Below are 21,338 nucleotides of genomic sequence, written 5' to 3'. Positions count from 1 at the left end.
AAGTCTCTTTTATCTGAGATTAATATTGCTACACCTGCTTTCTTTTGGCTGTAGCTTGCATGAAATATTTTTTTCCATCCTTTCACTTTCAGTTTCTTTGTGTCCCTGTGTCTAAGATGAGTCTCTTGTATGCAACATATTGATGGTTCATTTTTTTTGATCCATTCTGCGAATCTATATCTTTTAATTGGGGAGTTTAATCCATTTACATTCAACGTTATAACCATGAGGGCATTTCTTGAATCGGCCATCTTATCCTTTGGTTTATGTTTGCCATATTTTTCCCCTCTCTCTATTAATATCCTTTATTGTACCCATACCGAACCTCTTTAGTACTGAACCTTTCTCCAAGTCTCTCTGTCCTGTCTTTGTTTCTCTGTCTGTGTCTTTAGTATCTCCAGTAGGGCAGGTGTCTTGTTAGCAAATTCTCTCAGCATTTGTTTGTCTGTGAAAAATTTAAGCTCTCCCTCAAATTTGAAGGAGAGCTTTGCTGGATAAAGTATTCTTGGCTGGAAATTTTTCTCACTCAGAATTTTAAATATATCGTGCCACTGCCTTCTTGCCTCCATGGTGGCTGCTGAGTAGTCACTACTTAGTCTTATGCTGTTTCCTTTGTATGTGGTGAATTGCTTTTCTCTTGCTGCTTTCAGAACTTGCTCCTTCTCTTCTGTGTTTGACAGTGTGATCAGTATATGTCTCGGAGTGGGTTTATTTGGATTTATTCTATTTGGAGTTCGCTGAGCATTTATGATTTGTGTATTTATGTTGTTTAGAAGATTTGGGAAGTTTTCCCCAACAATTTCTTTGAATACTCTTCCTAGACCTTTACCCTTTTCTTCCCCTTCTGGGACACCAGTGAGTCTTATATTCAGATGTTTCATATTATCTATCATATCCCTGAGGTCCATTTCAATTTTTTCAATTGTTTTTCCCCGTTCTTTCTTTTATGCTTTCATTTTCCATTCTGTCATCTTCCAGGTCACTGATTCGTTGTTCAACTTCCTCTAGTCTTGTACTATGAGTGTCCAGAATCTTTTTAATTTGGTCAACAGTTTCTTTAATTTCCATAAGATCATCCATTTTTTTATTTAGTCTTGCAATGTCTTCTTTATGCTCTTCTAGAGTGTTCTTGATTTCCTTTATATCCCGTACTATGGTCTCATTGTTCATCTTTAGTTCTTTGAGTAGCTGCTCTAGGTGCTGTGTCTCTTCTGATCTTTTGATTTGGGTGCTTGGGCTTGGGTTGTCCATATCGTCTGCTTTTTTCATATGCTTTATAATTTTCTGTTGTTTTTGGCCTCGTGGCATTTGCTGAACTTGATAGGGTTCTTTTAGGGTTTGTAGACCTATTGAAGTCCTTATCTCTAATTTATCAGATCTACAGCTTCGTGGAGTACACTTTCTCTAACTAACCAGCAGGTGGCGTCCACGAGCCACCTGTTCTCCACAAGCCAGTTCTCCCCTGCTTAGCCTTTTTGGTGAGTGGGGGAGTGAGTCTTGTGGGGCCCAATTGGTGTACCAAGCTTGCGTGTGTAGTTGGTGTTGCCTGCCCTGTATGTGGGGCGTGTTTCTGGGCAGTCGGGGAGGGGGGGTGGCCCTAACAATCCAATCTCCCAGGTGATCCTAGAGTTTTAAAGCTGCTGCAATAGTCTAATCCTTCAGTTCAGTCCTGCCACAGTTTGTCTCTGCCACTGACCCACAAGTCCTTGGTATTGGCGTATGGCTCCTGAGACTTGCAAGTGGGCCCCTCTTCCAGGCCGTGCACCCCGGGTCCTCTGTTGAGGGATGACTGTGCTATGTCACAGGTGAGTGCCGTCCCCCCAGGGCAGTTCTGGGCTGCTGGGCTGTGTAGGGAGGCTCCCAGTCTGCTCAAATGGTGGCTGAATGGGGCTGTGTTAATTCACACTGCTCCACCTTCCCAACTCTGGGACAATCAGCTGAGGTTGCAGGGAAGGCTAATGTCCACGCCCAGTTTTGTGGTGTGTGCCTGTTATTTGAAGCACTTCCGTCACACTGGGTTGTCTGGGGCAGCTCTGGGCTATGGAGCTGGTGATGGGCAGGAGTGTTTCCTGTCCACCAGGATGGTGGCTGTGAGCGGACACCCCCCTTATCTTGGGAAGTTGTGGTGTTTAGTGAATTTTCTCAGCCACTGAATTATTGCCTTTTGTCTCAGAGCTCACTTAGTTCTGCTCTTGACTTGACGTGCCCAAATTGAAAGTCTCTGAAGCTTTCTGTATTGGGCTTCTTAGAGTAATTGTTTTAGAAAAAGAAAAAAGGATTTAAAAAAAAAAAAAAATGGGCCCTCCTCAGAGATCTAATGGGTTATTGAAATGCTAAGAGACAAAGCAACCAGGGCCATTAGGGAAAGGTCCACAGGGCAGAGAGATCGGCTTTTCTTCGGGATTTGCATATGCGCCTTAGGGCCTGAGCTCCGCCCTTCCCCTTTCTGTGTTCACCAGAACTCCAAAAATCCTCTGCTTTTATTTTGGAGTTTTCGTGTTGTTTTTTTTTTTTCTATGCCTGTCTCCTCTCTGCTGGGCTGGCTGCTCTCAGATTCTCTGGTGTCTGGTCTCAGTCTGTCTATGGTTGGAGTCTGGATCAGTAGAATGAGTTTCCGATAAGAGCAGCCACTGCAGTTCTCCCTTCTCCTTCCCGGAGCTGACAGCCCCTCCTCCCACGGGACTGAGCCTGGCAGGGAGGGGCGCGGGTCCCCTGGCCGCAAAAACTTACAGATTTCGCTGATCTTAGCAGTTCAACATTTTCATGAGTGTTGTATGAAGTATGCCCAAAGACAGATTGCTCTGTGGTGTCCAGTCCACGCAGTTCCTGGCTTTCTACCTACTTTCCTGGAGGAGTAACTAAAACATACAGCTCACCAGTCTGCCATCTTGTCCCGCCTCTGAGCAAAGCCTTTAATGATGCCACTAACCCATTCTGACAGCTGTGGCAGCAGCAAGTTCATCTGTAATCAGTTCATTGCCCTAAATTGCCATCTCTCCCAGCTAAGAGACAAAATTTATATGCATAATAGATCCAAGGAAGGAAGGACATGAGGTATTATTAAAAATTTATTAATAATAATTTCAACTACTTATTTTAATTTGAAAAAATTCCTGCTCTTTGCATAACTAAGGCTCAGAAATATATCTAACTCTTGTTAGAATTTGTTAACTTTCTCCTTGAAGGTTCAGTAATATTTTTCAGTGGAGATTAGACTATTTCAGAAATAAAATTTTTAAATTATGTTAGCAATTCTCAAGACCAGCAATCAAACCCAGTTTTTTTCAGACTCATCTTTGTATGTTGAAATATTATCATTGGTAATGCAGGATGCTCATCTCTTATCATAGCAGTTGTACATTTTTCAATTTCTATGGTGCTGTCTTTAAAAGGTAAAGATTAAGTTCCCTATTTATTTTATACAGTGCCATTAATGCATAAATATTTAGTATAGTAAGATGATAATGAGACATTTGATTCATATGTCTGTGTCTACATAGTTGACTCTAGTACCTGTGATTTTTTTTTTAATTGGCATCATTTTTTTCACAGCCTTTCATTGATTTTTTTTTTTTTTTTTTTTAGTTAGAGAAGTTGTAGGTTTACAGAAAAATCATGCATAAGGTACAGAGTTCCCATATCCTTCTCTATTATTACACCTTGAATTTGTGTGGTACATTTGTTACAACTCATGGAAGAACATTTTTATAGTTGTACTATTAACTATACTCCTTCATTTACAGTATGATTCACTGTTGTACATACTTCTGTGTTTTTTAATCCTAGTAACATATACAACCTAAAATTTCCTCTTTTAACCATATTCACTTATATTCAGTGCTGTTAATTATGTACACAGTGTTGTGTTATGCGATTAAATTTCAAAAGAAAATACAGAGTTAAAATTAGAGTTGAGAGGTCATATGAGGAGCTCAATGTTTTGGTGTAATGCTCAGGCTGACTATCCTGTTTGAAGTTACATCTTTCGTGATTTAATGGTGGATTTCATACTTGACAAGGGAATTTTTTAGCAAAGTGGTTAAAATGTGAGCATTAAACAGATTTAGAAGCAATAGCTTGTGATGTTTCTTAAAAATAGATTTCATAAAATGTTTCTTAATCTTGCCTGCCTGTGTGACATCCCATTTATATGCAATTATCCAATTATTTTATTGCTGAGTTCCATTAGAACACAATTAGAGCATCACTAAGTTGATGACTTTTGAGGTCTTTTCCAACTCTGAAATTACATAAAAATTGTTGATAGCTGTTAGTTTTCAACAGCAAGAATATATATTCATTCCTGTCATCTTCAATAACAAGAATATATATTCATTCCTGACATCTTCATTTCCTGAACTTGTCAAACTGGTGTTTATTAACTTGTTGCTTGACTAAGGGGCTGAGGCCTTCACACTTACCCTGTATCATAAAAAATTTAAATTTGCTACCCCTCAATGTTCTCCTTATCAGATCCTCTCTTCCTTTTTCCCTGCTTCATTTTCTCTTCTTAACCAATTCTTCGTTTCGTTGTTTCTGTCATTGATCAGGTTGTGGATGTCTAGAAATCAGAATGTGAGTTTAACATTTGTAATCATTCAGTTTCTAAGTTTTAATTGGTTGTCCTACGAAGTGATAGAGATAGAATGAATAGGGTTTAAAAGGCAGCATAGACCTAGTTTTTATAAACTTGTTTAACATGAATCCTATGCATTGCGTTACTTACATGCACATATTTTCCACACCATCCTCTTCCTAAGCAATAAATTTTGGTCAGAAAAACAAAGTACACCAAATACTTGCTTTAAACTTTAAATGTAAAAAGCATACTATTGTATGTGATTGCTTTTTGTTGGTGGTTTTGGTCACCTCTGAACCCAACTCTTAGATTTTTAGGCATGTCTTTCACTTTTTCTTTTGTTTAAAACTCCTAGTTTGATTCTAAAAATGACTGTTGTAGTTTATTGGCTGCTAAAACAAGTACCATATGATGGGTTGGTTTAAACAGTGGGGATTTACTGGCCCATGGTTTTGAGGCTAAGAGAAATCCAGAATCAAGGCATCAGCAAACAGTGCTTTCCCACCTAAGACTGTGGTGGTGTGGGGCTGGCTACTGGCAGTCCTTGGGTTGTTGGCTTTTCCATCACGTGGCAGTGCGCATGATGGCATCTTCTTTCCCTTCCACTGACTTCTAGCTTCTAGCTGCTTCCTGTGGCTTTCTCTATCTGAGTCCTTTCCTTTGCTTATAAGATGTCAGCTGTATTGGATTAAGACCTGCTTTGACAGTTTGGACACAACTAACTAATAACGTCTTCAAAGGTCCTGTTCCCAAGTGGGTTCACACCCACAGGACTTTTTTTGAGGGGGCCTGATTCATTCTCCAACAATGATTTAAGGTGACTTAAGAAAAAAATGTCCCCATTTTACCCCCAATTCAGCAATTCAGAAACAAAATTAATGTGCCCCTCCCCTTCCTCCCTTCATGTCTTAAGGGGGACTCTTTAGTTGATAATCTGAATCTCTTTTTCTTCTGTACCGTTAGAATATTTTTTTTTTTATGATCAGTATATAGAAAATTAAAATGTTGACCCAGGCTTATAGGAAAGGACTGTACCTCTTACTTGCTGTGGAACTTGGGCAAGTTACCTAGGCCCGGGGCCTACATTTTCTCATCTACAAAACAGTAGTTAATGGTACCTATTTCATAGGATTGTTGTGAGGATTAAATGACTAATATGCATGAAATGTTTTAAAACTTCCTGGAACTGTAGTGCTTACTATATGTAAGTGTTAATTAATTATTTCTTTGAAATTTCATCACTTCATGAACTCAAAATTTTACTACAAGGTTTTTTTTCAATATTTAAAAAATATCTATAGGTGAAGATTAACATTAAAAATCAAGATACGTCATATCGGGAGCATTTTGAAAAGATACAAGAAACTGGGATTCCTTTATTAAAATGTTTTTGTGCTGTTTTTTGGTTTTGTTTTGTTGTAGTGGAAAGAATAACAACTGACACATAAGTTTAAAAACACCAAAATAGAAATAATAGTTTGTGTTGTGATAAGCACTGTTATGATATATGGATGTTTACAAACATTATTGTATTTACTCTGTACAATAGAACTACCTATGAGGTATAGGTGGTGTTAACCCCATTTCCAAATGAGGAAGTAAAAGTTCACAGACTAGGCAACTAGTCCAAAATCTTGCTTTTTATTGATAAGTGGCACAACTGGGATTCATGCTGTCGTTATTCTGACTCCCTCACCTGCACTTTTCTTTTCCCCTGCTGTGCACACACTGCCTCCAAAAGATGGAAAATTCTTGGATTACTTGCCGATTGGATAGGTTGCTTGCTTGAAAAAAAAATCATATAAAATAATGGGATCAAATACCTAGATATGTTTTTTATGATGTTGCTAAAACACTTCATAATTACAACGGGAAGAGGTACTTCTTAAGGAGATCTGCATTAAACAGAATTAGTATTAGTATAAACTTAGGACATTTGTAATGTTTCAATTTGAATATATACACAGAAGGCATGCTGAATATTTCTGAGGGGTTAGGCATTGGGAAACAGTCCCTTCCCCCTTTGTGTTGGTCACGTATATATTTTGATTTGACCGGAAAGATTTTAGGGAAAAAGACAATATCACCTAACTCAGGGATTGTTTTTCTTCATAGTTGGAACTCCTTTAGAATGTCAGAATTTCTGCATGATATACATACATTCAGCAGTCTATCTGGTTTATTATTTTAAATGATTTGAGAAAATAGCTATAAATATTTCTTACAAATAATTATAAAGAAATTAATATATATAATTTTTTATAAATTGCAGTGATGCAGTTCAGTCCTAATATTTACTTTTCTTTAGTGAAGGAGGGGTTCAGAATTTCTTAGAATGAAAGCATTGTAGCAGTGTGATGAAATTTTGAATTTGAAACTAGGAAGAACATCCTGGCTATACCTTTCATGGTCATACAACCTTTGTTGAATCACTTAATATTCATGTGCTTCGTTTCCTGTATGTGAAATAGGATTGATATTAAGATTGCACTTTACATACCACATAGTGCTTTTTACAAATTGTAGGCACTGAAGTTTTTGTATATTTGTGCCTCATGACAGACATGCTAAAAAAATTAATTCATAGTTTAATAGCTGTTTTACATCCTTTAGCTTCAGTTAAACCTAATGTTTGATTAGTATTTTTGCAAATAAAGATGCAAAAGGATATTAAAATGAGACTAAAGATTACATATTTTGGATATAATAGAGTAATTTAAAATTTTTTCAATTGTTTCAGAGTAAAGATGGGAAAACCCCACTGCACATGACTGCCCTCCATGGTAGATTCTCCAGATCACAAACCATTATCCAGAGTGGTAAAAAGTATTTCTGTTTGTTTTTTTTTTTTTCCCTTAAATGTAGTGAAAACATCCACAAAATAAATGGTATTGAAGAATTTTCACAGCAGTCTCCATTTTTAATATTTAATTTCAGAGCTCTTAAAAATCAAAGAATATTACAAAATGCTGTGTATATGTATCTTGCAGAATTTTGTTGGATTTTTTTCTTTTTAATTTATTTTGGCTTTGTTTTCCCTGAACCATCAATATTATTTCTCTAGCTTTCACTACAACTTGTGTTATTTACATTAACAGACCTCTGTTGCATTTATTTTTCCTCTTTTTTATGTTTTGAACAAATTCAGGATTTTTATTTTCTGTACGTGTTCTTTTTCATCTTAATTAGTACCAGGCATTACTTTAAATCATTGTTTCCCAAGCCATGTGTCAAGGAACTTTTTTTTTTTTTTAATGTCCTCAGGATAAATAGGTATTATGTTTTTTGCAAGGAAAAAAGCAGGAGTAGGTTCATCATTGAATAATTTGTGAAGTGCTGCATACAGTCTTTTTGATGCTCCTCTGAGAAGTTTTGTTGTAAAGAAATTTAAGTTTGTTTTAATATAGTGATTTCCAAACTTACTGGACCCTAGAGCCCTTTTGTTATTTGAAAATCTGTTAAACTTCACAAAACTTCTTTAAGTATGAAATCTGTAATCCCAGTGCCTGGCCCAATAAATATGTCATGAATGGAATGTAGTTAGAATTGCTGTATCCATTAGTTTGTGTTTCAAAAGCGTTTTTTATTACTCTCCATGTAATGTGTTTGGCTTGATCTTTATATAGTCCACTATCTGACAATATGTCCTTTATTGCAGGAGCTGTAATTGACTGTGAGGATAAGAATGGAAACACTCCTTTGCACATAGCAGCACGGTATGGCCACGAGCTACTAATCAACACTCTTATTACAAGTGGTGCTGACACTGCAAAGTAAGTAGTACTTTATCAAGTTATTGATAGCTGTGATAGGTAGAGCACAGAAGGAAATGAATTGCAGTTTTCTAGATATTTCAAGTTGAAATGTGGATTTTGTCCTCAATATTATACAAATTGCTTGGACTTTTTCCTTATCTCTTTGTGTGGACAATGTGAGAGACTTATTAATTTTAAGTACGATTTTATTTGGTAAGCCAGTGGAAAATATATTTTTTGCCCCGGTTCTTTCAGTGTATTAACAATACACAGTTTAGATAAGCGGTTTTCAATTTTTGTGGTCCTTTATTTTTAAACTAGAGGTAAATAAAAGACTTGAAAAACATTGTGCATGCCCCATGCTTTTCTTTTCATCCATATATTATCTGTAGATCGTGATTTTCGGACTGTTCTGCAGAGCTAAGGGATTCCTTGGTAGCTGCCATAAGGAAGCCCTTAACTCCCCTTTGGTCAGAATGGTTTGTTTTTGCCTGTTTTATATATTCATGTGTTCACGTAAGATTTTGTTTGAAAGATAGGTTCTCCTGCACTCCTTCAAAATTAATGTTCATTGTTCCTATGTATTTTTCACACTTCTATTACAGTTATATGTATTCATTAACAAGTTTCAAATCTTCTTTTAAACCTTTTACAAATGCAACTTTTTTTCCAACTTTACATTGAGTTGCTGATTTAGCCTGTAGATATGAATTTGTGCTTCAGCTTTATTCTCATTTCTACAGCTATAGATTTGAATTGTTGTATGAAGATTTCACAGTTTATTCATTCTCCTTATTTATCAACATAAGTTGCCTCTCAGTTTTCGCTATTACAGAAAATACCGAGTGAACCTTTTTAAACATGTTTCCTTGTGGGTATGGTTCTCAGTAGCGGGGGAGGATGTTGGTAGTGTGGATTTTGTCCCCTGGGCAAATGTCTGGAGACATTTTCATTTGTATCTATTGGGGGAGGAGGGTGTTACTGGCATCTAGTAGGTAGACCCCAGAGATGGTGCTGAACATGCTGCAGTGCACAGGACAGTCTCCCACAACAAAGTTCAAAATGGCAATAGTGCTGAGGTTGAAAACCCTCCCACACTATGAGAAGAACTGCTGGGTAATAATTATGCCCACCTTCAACTTACTAGATATTGCCAAATAGCTCTCCGGAAATTAGAGATTTGGACTCAATCTAGCTATCATTTAAGTAGTTTTTTTGTAATTTTTAAAATGGTTGTAATTTTCTTCTGATATAATCAGGGTACTGTCCCATTTACTTTAGGCGTGGCATACATGGAATGTTCCCCCTCCATTTGGCAGCCTTAAGTGGTTTTTCAGATTGCTGCAGGAAACTTCTTTCTTCAGGTAAGTGGAACTTTCACAAACTGATTCTTCCTTCTTTTTCTCCCTAACAACCCAACGTTTTAAGATTATCTCTTTATCCTGCTTTCCTAAATTATACATAGATGTGTCTAAGTGTGGATCATTTATTAACCCCTCTTAGATCATGTTGGGTCCTTTAATTTCAAGCCTTAATTTTCTCTTCATCTTTGGGAAATTTTTTATTTTTCCGGTGATTTCTTCCCTTTTGTTAGTTGGGGGAGAGTAGGGTGTAGAGTGTTTCTAGAGCTGCTGCTTTTTATTGGATGTTGGTCTTTTTGGATTGTCCCTTTATATCTGGAAGCAAAATATCTTCATTTTCATGACTAATTAGACTTGGCTTCCTTTACAAAGGCTGAGAGCCATTCTGCAGTGTCTTCTACTAGATCTGTGAAATTATTTCTATCATATCTAATTACCATTTAAAATCTCATAAGCATAGTTGGTTTAAAACGAAACAGGATCAGTGGCTTTCTGTAAATATTACCACAAAACTCTTATTAAATGCATGGAATTACTGATTAGATAATAAGACCTAATTGATTTTAAATGATATTTTATTTCTCAGAATGTTCAAGTTGAACAAATTTTGTATATTAACACGTATGTTCACTGAAAGAATTATGAGACCATTTCAGTGAAAAATGCACAATAGAGTTAATAAATACTTCCTCTGGCTTTTTCCTAATGGTATTTTTCAAGTGAGTTATTCTGTTTTGATTTTTTGTCTAAGTGAGTGTGTGTGTTCACAAGTATTCACCTAACCTTTATATCCAGAGGGAATAATAAAATCTCAGAGTTGGTAATAAATCACATAGCAAAGTGTGACTTAAAAAAAAAAGAAAAACAGCTTTATTGAGATATAATTCATATACCATACAATTCAACCATTTAAAATTTTCAATTTGATACTTTTTAATAAATTCACAGGGGTGTGTAACCATTAACTTCAGAACATTTTCATCTCCCCCCCCCCAAAAGATATTCAATCCTCCTTACTCTCCTCCCTTAGCCCTGAGAAACAACTAATCTTTTTTTTTTTCTCTATAAATTTGCCTATTGTGAACATTTCATGTCAATGGAATCATCCAAGATGTAGTCTTTTGTGACTGGCTTCTTTCACTTAAGGATCATTCATTTTGTGGCATGTTTCAGTACATTATTTCTTTTTATTTCCAAATACTATTCAATTCTATACTATGACTTTTTAAACAAGCACTCTAGCTCTTGTCCTAAAGCCACCAATCCTTTAGTGGTAAATTCTTGTAATGTTGTACATTTTAATAATCTATATTCTCTTCAGTAATTGTGTACCTCTTCAGAATTCATAGTTTTCTTTGGGGTGGGAGGAGGTAATTCTTGAAATTTCTTGACATAATATGACATGCATTCATATAAGATATATTCATTCTTGTAGGATTTGATATAGATACCCCAGATGATTTTGGCAGGACCTGTCTACATGCAGCTGCAGCTGGAGGGTATGTTAATAGTATTTTTATTTCCTAAGAGAAAGATAGCTGGTTATGGCAGATTTACTCTCATATTTGTTCCTGTTTATTAGTTTTGGGCTAACACAAAGTAAGAAACAAAACATCACAGGAGTGGTCTGGGAGAAAAAAATCTAGGATGGTAGAATTTGCTTTTTTTAATCTTCCACCTAGGTCTTAGGTTGTTACAAAAGGAAGTGTTGCTTTCTATAAGAAAAAATGATGCCTAGATTAATGAAAAAAACTCATAATGTGATTTCTTTAAAAAAAAAAGAAATGAAAGGTTATGTCCTCAAATCAGAACATGAGAAACATTGGGAATGTTCTGAATAATACTAGTATTCTTTAAGTAGACAAATAGGTTTTTTTGTGTTTTTTTTATCATCATAATTTGAGAGGAGGTGATGTGATGGGCTGATAATCTCTTGTTTCTACTTAGGACTAATAAATAAGAAGAAGAAAAATTGAGATTGAAAGATTTGGGACTAAACTTTAAGTATTACTACCGTGGGAAACTAGGCAGTTAGTATGAATGAATAACAGACTCCTACAATAAAAAACTCTTGGTCTCTGAAAGTATGTGCCAAGTTCAGCACTTCTGACAGTTTAGAACCCAGATCCATGATAAGTCATTTGATTTCATGATGACTTATCAAAAGGACATTTTGCAAGAAATTTTATTCTTGGTTATAATTACTTAAAAAAAAAAATGACAGTGATTTCAGAGGACAAATGTACTGAACCCAAAACACCATCAGGCCAGTCTTAACTGTAGAGAGGGATTGTGAACATATGGACTGTGTGCTGGTATTATGTCCCACAGAAAACCCATGTTCTTTAATGCAGTCTTGTGGGGGCAGACCTATTGTGGGTAGGATCTTTTGATTTTTAGGTTGTTTCCATGGAGATGTGGCCCACCAAACTGTGGATGAGACCTTTCGATTGGATTTCTGTGGAGGTGTGACCCCTGCCCATTCAAGATGGGTCTTGATTAGTTTACTGGAGTCCTTAAGAGAGCTCCACGACCGACACCAACCCAGACACTTGGAGATGCAGACAGAGGGATGTTTGGAGATGCTAAGCTGGGAGATGAGGCCCAGAGTTTATCTTGGAGAGGTTAAGAGGAGATGCTCAGAGAGAAATACCCTGAAAGAAGAAGCAAGGATGCACAGGAGCAGAAAGAGAGAAACTAAGAGAGACAGAAGCCCAGAGACATTTTGGGGAAAGCCATTTTGAAACCAGAGCTCAGGAGCAAAGGACTAGCAGATGCCATCCATGTGCCTTCCCAGCTGACAGAGGTGTTCCAGACAACATGGGCCTTTCTTCATTGAGGATGTCCTCTTGCTGACACCTTGGTTTGGATACTTTTATGGCCTTGGAACTGTGGATATGCAACCTAGTGGATCCCCTTTGTGGAAGCCAATCCATTTCTGGTATTTTGCATAGCAGCAGCTTTAAGAAACTGGAACAGAGTGGCTCCCTTTGTTCTTCCAAGCTCACCAGAGAAATTTCTAGTTAAAACTTTGCTGCTGTTTATTTTGTTCCAGAGAAAGGGATGACAGATAACATGAGTAACTTAGTAAGTTGACATTGAGGTTTATAAATATTAAATTATAGAAATATCCAACACATATAATGCGCTCTTCTGCAGTGTTAAGTAAGCATGCCTTCCTATATAAGGCAGTTATAGTATAGGAGGAAGTAAAAAGAAAACTGATCTGGAGTGGGTCCTGGTCCCCCCCCCCCCCTTTAAATGTAAACTAATTATAAGCATGTTGTATGAAGTTTATTTTAAGGTTTCCTAAAAATTATTCAGAATCTGTTTAATAAGTGTAAGCAGTGACAACAGTTAATTTGTTGTTTCCTGTCAACGTGCCAATATGTATGTACATAATTTTTACATTTTAGATATGATGACTTTTAATGGTTTTGCTCTTCATAGTGTAAAGCATGCAATTTTTGTCCACTTTAACTCTCATTTGAAAACATGCTTTTATACTGATTTAAACCTATGAATGTCATTATAAAACCACTGACAATTAAGGTTTCTAACTGTATATTTCCTGAATAGGAATTTGGAGTGCCTGAACCTTCTGTTGAATACTGGTGCAGACTTCAACAAAAAGGACAAATTTGGGAGGTATGTTGCTATCCAGTTCCTTTAAAGAGCTTAATTAATTTTTTTTGCTTAATGACTTCCTTGGCATTCTGTTTTCTCAAAATTAACTGAACAACTTAGCATCTTTTGCACTGTGATCATGATTCATTAAGAGGCCCAACTGAAGTTGATAACTCACAAATTTTCATTTTCACCCATTTATCTTCTTCCACCTGGGTCTATGTCATAGCCCCAGGACCAGTCATAGCCTTAGCCTAGTAAATGCCTGTATACCTCTTGATATCACTCCTGCCCTTCTAATAATTATGGCCATTTAAATGTAAAACCCCATGATACCTATTCTTCTTTTAGAAACTCCTACACCAAGGATTCAGTAGTCTGATTCTGCTTTTCCCAAGTCATTCCTTTATGAGAGACCTACTGCCCATATCTGGTTACTGCCCCTAGAAAGAGGGAGAAAATAGGTTACAAATATATGCACGTAATTTTTCTTTCCCCTACAACTCCCCCCACCCACACACACATGCATCCACATATGCTAGTAAGTATAATCTGCAGGAATGACAGAAGGCAGTTGTGAAATGACGAAATGACGAATCCCTTTTAGTTCCTCAGCCCATGCTCTCTTACTGTTCTGCTCCCAGCATCGTTACTATCAACATCTGAGTAGCAGTACTCAAAGCTACCATTATTTATTAAGTTATTTAGGGTAAGAATTGCCCCAGAGTGTGTTAAAACCATGTAAGAAAGGCTTAGAGCAGTTTAAACTGATTTGAAAAATGAAGGTAGCGATGAAAGCAAAATTGTCTCTGTCAGCGTTTGAGAATTGTTTGCGTCAAAGTAGATGACAGGGAGGGATGTGTGTCAGTACAGGTGATTGGGCCAGTAGAAGTAAACAGAATTATATATGGTAGAAAATCAGAAATTAATATAACAAAAGACTACTGCTTGACCCCAGAATTACTTTGAAAAACAGACTGTTGCCATGAGCCTGCCAATGGAAGGAACTAATGACCCACAGACTCAAAAATCACTTTGTTAATAGTGAACCATATTGTAAATGATGGATGGTGGTTAATAGTACAATAATAAAGTTTCTTTCATGAGTTATAACAAATGTACCACACTAATACAAGGTGTTAGTAATAGGGTGGTGCATGGAAACTATGAATTTCGCATATTTAATGCATGATATTTCTGTAAACCTATAACTTCTCTAACAACAAACAGAAATTAATAGTAATGGAAAAAATGCAAGTCACCTCTCTGTGTTTACCACTGCAGCTCTCCCCTCACCACGATCCGTTGCATACCCTTCTTTTCCTCCCCCCAACACTGTGTTCCAGCCATACTGAACTTCTTTTTCCCTGATAACCTGTGTTAGTTAGGGTCATGCTAGATGCTGTAGTAAACCTCAGAATTACAGTGGCCTAACACAACGAAGTTGTTTTTTGTTTTGTTTTGTTTTCAAGTTCCAAAATAATAATAACAACACTTTGTCTTTGGAATTTAATATTTTATAGCTGATAGGCTTTTTTACTTATATTTTAATCCAGTATATAATACTTAATTTGTAGCACCTCAGGCATTCTAAATTACAAATAGAGAGGCCTTCTAAAGCATATTCTGAATTCAGAGGTTTCTGAAACTAAATTCAGGATTTACCAATTAAAAAAAAAAAACTCTATAATATTATCCTATAAGACCATATAGTATTTTACTGTCACTCCACTATGAAAATGTTTCAGCAGAAATTATTCCATGAAGAGTCTGAACTAAAATTTACCACTACTTTTCTGATCCTTCCTTTTTCTCCTTCTCTTCATGAAAAGTCATGGAATTATCCTAATTTTATACTCCAAAGACAGGAACTTCTAAATTTAGCAACATTTTGTTTTGCTTCAGTAACCAGAAAGAAATAGGCTGCTCTGGATATTCTAAATAATGAACAGTCTTCAAAACCATGCATTAATTGCTTGGAAAATGTTATTACTGTTCAGCTCTACCATGCAGTTGCTGTAACTGAGCATTCTTTTTAATGCTTCTATTTTTCTTTTACCCTTTACTCTTCTACTAAGTCATGCACAGATACTGCTACCTGGAATATAGCCTCTGTGAAACATTTTCATTAGTTAGGAAAACCTTTGTTAAAATGAAAATTTCAAGTTTCTAAGCAGAATATGAAGGGTATCTGCAATTCACTCAAGGGATTGGGTTTATACTGTCTAGAGACCATGAAATAACTGTGCTTCAATCTCATTTTCTATCCTTAGTGGTTCTCTACCAATCCTTCTAGCTTTCTCTCCAGCTTTCCAAAAGAAAGACTTGAAAGGCTCAATATAAATGTGATATTTGTAACTGAATGGAGTAAGAGTAAAATGTTTTCTTGTTTACTCGTGTATGTTCTTGACTTTTATTTTTCTTATGTTAACCTGGGCACAAAAGATCTCCACTACACTATGCTGCTGCCAACTGCAATTACCAGTGCCTGTTTGCTCTTGTGGGATCAGGTGCAAGTGTGAATGACCTTGATGAAAGAGGCTGCACACCCCTGCACTATGCAGCTACATCAGACACGGATGGCAAGTAAGTATCACATGGTGATAATGAAGGATTATTATTTGTATAAACTGACATCTTCCATATGGCTGGCTATTTTTATTTCAAATTTATATTTTTTTAGTATTTTTTATTATTGATTATCTTTCCCTGGGTCTCTAGTGTGGGGAATCAGTTGGTTTCGTAATTATTCCTAAATCATGATTATTACAACCTATTCCTACTCAGCAAGCTGCCTCACTAACTCATTTGTGGGAGAAAGATAAAGGTCCCTTCTTGTCTGCCCTGCCAAAAGAGCATCTTAATATTACTCCATATTTTTTCCATCTTTCTTGTTCCCAGAGGCTACAGCCTTGAATATATCAGGGAAAGAGAGAGAAGAAAAATATGTGGACAGTATCTTCAAAGGATCACGCAGAGATTAGAATACAAGTTTCCCTCAGAGGTAGAGAGCTCAGATTTGCAAGGATAAATTGGTACTCAAAAAAGGGGTAGTTGAACTGGCAGAACATGGCACATAGTAGGTAATAAATATTGCTTAATTAAGTAAATTAGGGGACCAAGTAAGTAAGTTGGCCAAGAATGACTAAGAACAAAAGAATAAGAGATGTACAAACCCTTTCATAAGTAATGTTCACCTTAAGTTGATCAGAACCGTTTATAATACTTGACTAAATATTGTCTTCCTGGAAGAAGATAAATTCGTTGAAGACAGAGAAGAAATAGTCAATGCCTGTGGTATCTATCCCCTATGTCTAGGTCAGTGAAGAGTAAAAATGCCCTTTGGGAAAAATAATGTTCTCTGAGGAAAGATTTTAGAAAATATACTTGAAGGAAGTTGCATTTAACATACAGCTATTTATTTGTGTTTTCATATTTACTTTTTACTCTCAAAATAAAAAGTATAATTTGATGATATATGCAATTGTGAATTTTAACACAAATTCTGTAACTAATTTCAAAGCCATTTCTGTAACTTTTTGTTACCTTAAATTTATGGCTAAAATTCACATCTTGAAGGCAATAGTAAAATATATTTTCTATTTGCAGGAATATATCACTTTATACAATTTGATATTTACCAGAAAAGTTAGATGTAGACAGAGTTTGGGGGAAGTCAAATTATTTAAAGTATGTTTTTGGATAGTAGCTATTTAAATAAGATCTGCAAGAAAGACTTTGGTAAACTTGAATAACTAGATTATCCCCTAATTTACCAATTTTGTTATTTTGGGATTTAATTAATAGATTTTCTTAAAATAGGTTATAACTAAAATGACTTTTATCATCATCTACAGTCCTTTACCAGAGCTCCCACAGACTGATTATTGGGGTCTAGCTCAGCGGGATCTAAGTTCCACTGAGAGGGTTCTCTTCTACCCACTTCCCCTCCCTCACCCTCTTCCACATGCACAGATTACCTCATGGTCCTCCTGCTCTCAGATATTTATATTAAATCTGAATTCTTATGTAAAAACAAAACAATAACATTGAGTATTCAGCCAGTTTACTTTTTCTATAGAGGTGTACTACTGGTATTAAAATGAATTAAGCCTTTAGTTTCCTCATCTAACGTAAATTCGTGTTATTTGGAGCAAGTAGGCTAGTGACTTTTATTATTTAAACGTTTAATTCTCATTTTCGACACTAAGCAACCTATTACACTGGAAAGAACATGAGCTTTCTTTCAGAAAGACTGAGTTTAAACCTTAAGGTTTCCATGTTGTACCTGTTTGAGCCTGAGCAAGTATCCTCTAAGCAAAAATTTCTTTTATTTGTAAAATTAGAATGAAATCTGCTTAGAGTGTTGGGGAAAATTAAATGAGATCATGTGCATAAACGAATGTAGCATTGCTTCTTGGAGACTCTGTCTCCTATCTTTAAGGAAGTCCGTCTAATGCCATCATTTACTGAGCCAATGATTCATTCCCTGGGAACCTTCTGGAAGCTGTAAGCTACAGGAACCATTTTAGGCTACCAGAAGCATCTTTTCAGTGATTGTTTTGGAGGCTTAAATAGTGGCATTAAAGGATTGATTAATTTTTCTAAATTCTCAAGAATGGGAATGGGTAATAGGAGAATCTGGCATAATTAATTCATACTTCTGCCAAAGTAAGACTGAAATATTTTCTAAAAGAAGTAAAACTCCCCCATAGCTTCAAATTACTATTTTTCATTAATGAACGTGCACGCGTGCGCACCCATCATCATAGTTGCTGCCTTTAAATCTCCCTGGGAAAAATTGTTTATATTTTGGAATTCTTGACTTTCTGACTTTGGTTTTCTGCTGTTCAGAAGTGACATACAGTAATTACAATTCGATTCTGCCTTATGCCCTTCCTTCCTCGCTTTCAGTAAATATTGATAAAATACGTGAAATCTTTCCTGACTCATTGTACTAGTCACCCCGGTTTGCTGATTCTTGCCTTATAGCTGTAGTCAGTGATGACCCAGCAAATGCTCTGGTATGTTTTTATTGTACACTAAGACTCCAGCAAACAATTATATGGTTGCCAATACAAGAAACATAAGAAATATTAATAACTAAAATTCTCTTTGCCAGTTAAAGAGAAAGAGGGCTGAGTTTGAGCAAGATAGTGAGGGTCTCCCCTTATGCACATGTATGGTAATGTATATATAAGAGAATGGGGAAGTCGTGGAGTTGGGTTTGTTTTTTTGCTTTGTTTTTGTTTTTAGTATATAAGGAAGAAATCCCATCATGTCTGCTATCCTGAGATAAGCAATATTAATGTATGTATTTCTGTATGTGTGTACAGCTCATTTAACATGCCTGTTGTGGATGTCCCTCAGAATCGAATTGTCGTTAAAGACCTAGTGTATGCCTTTCCATAACCTTTTTCATATCCATATAATTGTATATAAATGTGTTTATATATGTATAGATATATCGCATTGGGATATATTCACTCGTGATGGTTAGCATTTTTTACAAAAACAGGATCATATTTGATTTGAAATAGCATTGTTTATTTTTGTCTGATTTTGGACTTTACAGAAGTAGGATCATACTGTTTTTTGTATAAAGGTCTTGTAATCCTTAGGTTTATTCCTAAGTATTTGGTCTTTTTATTGCCAAAATAAATATGTCTTTAAATTTCATTTCGTTTGTGGTGATATATAGAAATATATTTGACTTTTGTATATGGCTATATTCAGCGACCTTGTTAAACTCATTTTGTTATATGTATATGAGACAGCTCTGGGTTTGATCCTGGCTCTGCTACTTGTGGTACCTTGGGCAAGTTACTTAACCTCTCTGCCCATTCCATTTGTGAAATGAGGGTAATAGTCTGACCTATCTCATGTGGCCTTACAAGGTTTAAATGAGTTTATTGGTGTGTATCAATTGCTTAGAATAGTGCCTAATACATTGTAGTCTTCCTGTATGGGTTAGTTATGTATGTAAACTATGTTTAACATTTACAGTTCATGAGTGGTAGGGTAAGAGTTGGAGAAATTTAAATTAAATAATTTGAAGTGTACTCTGATTCAAACTGTACACTTAGCTTGGTATACGGATATTTAATTTGTTATTAAATGAAGAAAACAAAATTATAGAATAGTAAGTATAGCTTATTTAGCTATAAATACTGTTACAGGTTTTCCATATATATATATATGTCAGGAGCAGGAGAGCTATTACAGAGAATCTCCATTTCTTAATTGTTTGGATTTTATAAAACAAGTGTTAATTTACAACCAGAAAAAAAAAAATGACAATAGGCAGACACACACACACCCCCCATTTGCAAATTAAAATTGAGGTCCATATTTTCAAGATTAATTTTGTGGATCAGTATTTTATAGGTACCCAGGTTAAATTATCACTGTGACCCATTAACCACTATGATGAGACATGGTGGTAGCATGGAAAGAACACTGGGCAAAGAGTAGAAGACCTATGGGTCTCTATCTAGTCCTTGATTTGTCATATTTCACCCAGAGGATTTGGGACGACTCATTTAACTATCCTTAGCATCAGTAATTGTTTTCATTGGTTAAAGATAATACTTATCCAGCCTATCTCAAAAAGAAACCTAGGAAAATTCATATTGCTTAGCAAAATTTGAAAGGCATGCTAATAGAATGAATTTGTATCACTATAAGTCAGCTCAGAGCTTTTGTTTTATTATCCAAACCTAACCATCTGAGTAATGTGAATGTCAAAAATTAAAGAAACAAAGTGAATGGCTTGATAAGAACTTCACATATAATAGTTAAATGATTTCAAATCATTAATACTGTACATTTGAAACTAATCACTGTAAATGCATTGGAACATACTCCTACTTTAGAAAATAAACATGAATTTACCCTTTTTTTTTTTAAAGCAGTTTTATTTACACACCATACAGTCCATCTAACGTCATCAGTGGCTCTCAGTATAATCAGAGTTGTGCTTTCATCACCGCAATTGATTTTAGAACATTTTCTCCAAAAGGAAAATCCCATACCCCTTTTACCCTCTATTATTGACATTTTGCTTTGGTATAGTTCCTTTTTTGTAGTTAATTAAAGAATGATACAATGTTACAGTTAACTATAGACCTTAATTTGCATTAATTGTATTTTTTCACATATACCACCCTATTATTAAAACCTTTTAATAGTGACATACATTTGTTCTAGTTCATGAAAGAACATTCTTATATTTGTACAATTAACCACCTTCGTCTTCCACAGCAGGGTCCACTGTGTTATACAATCCCATGTTTCATCCTCTAGTTTTCCTTCTAGTGTCATACAGGACCCTAAACTTCCGTTTGAACCACAATCACATGCACGATTCAACACTGTTAATTACACTCACAGTAATGTGTGACCATCACTTCTGTCGATTTCCAGACACTTAAATCAACCTTATTAAAAATTCTGCACAAATTAAAGCATCAGCTCCTGATTCTCTACCCTCATTCGATCTTTGGGTAACCTGCTTTCTAATATTAACTCCATGAGTTTGCTCATTATCTTTAGTTCGTATTAGTGAGCTCACTCACATTGTCGCATGCATTCATTCCTTCTTACTGCTGGATAATATTCCATCATATTTATATACTGCATTTTGTTTATCCTTTCATCAAATGATGGACACTTGAGTTGTTTCCATCTTTTGGCAATTGTGAATAATGCCAGTATGAACATTGGTGTGGAAGTGTCTATTTGCATCCCTGCTTTCATTTCTTCTGAGTATTGACCTAGTAGCTGGAATGCTGAATCATATGGCAGTTTTATACTTAGCTTCCTTAAGAACCGTCAAGCTGTCTTCCACAGTGGCTGTACCATTTTTACATCCCCATCAGCAGTGAATAAGTGTTCCTATTTCTCCATACTTGTAGTTTTCTGTTTGTTTAATAGTGAGCATTTAAGTAAGTATGAAATGATATTTCATTGTTGTTTTGATTTGCATTTCCTTGATAGCTAATGACATTAAGCATT

At 35.7% G+C, this 21,338-nt stretch overlaps 1 protein-coding gene across 7 annotated transcripts in view; it reads left to right on the top strand.

The window, feature by feature from the left end:
• The window catches only part of ANKRD28 (ankyrin repeat domain 28), a 224,628-nt gene that overhangs the window by 167,844 nt on the left and 35,446 nt on the right, over positions 1–21,338 (top strand). For all 7 annotated transcript variants that reach the window (XM_037845359.1, XM_037845373.1, XM_037845379.1 and 4 more), the window contains 6 exons: positions 7,320–7,398; positions 8,238–8,352; positions 9,616–9,698; positions 11,131–11,194; positions 13,275–13,343; positions 15,768–15,908. In XM_037845359.1, coding sequence (XP_037701287.1) covers positions 7,320–7,398; positions 8,238–8,352; positions 9,616–9,698; positions 11,131–11,194; positions 13,275–13,343; positions 15,768–15,908 — 551 coding nt within the window. The remainder of the gene's footprint in view (positions 1–7,319; positions 7,399–8,237; positions 8,353–9,615; positions 9,699–11,130; positions 11,195–13,274; positions 13,344–15,767; positions 15,909–21,338) is intronic.

This window comes from Choloepus didactylus, chromosome 1 (genome assembly GCF_015220235.1).
Source record: "Choloepus didactylus isolate mChoDid1 chromosome 1, mChoDid1.pri, whole genome shotgun sequence".
Classification (NCBI taxonomy): Eukaryota; Metazoa; Chordata; class Mammalia; order Pilosa; family Megalonychidae; genus Choloepus; species Choloepus didactylus.
This window is presented reverse-complemented; position numbering and strand designations above follow the sequence as displayed.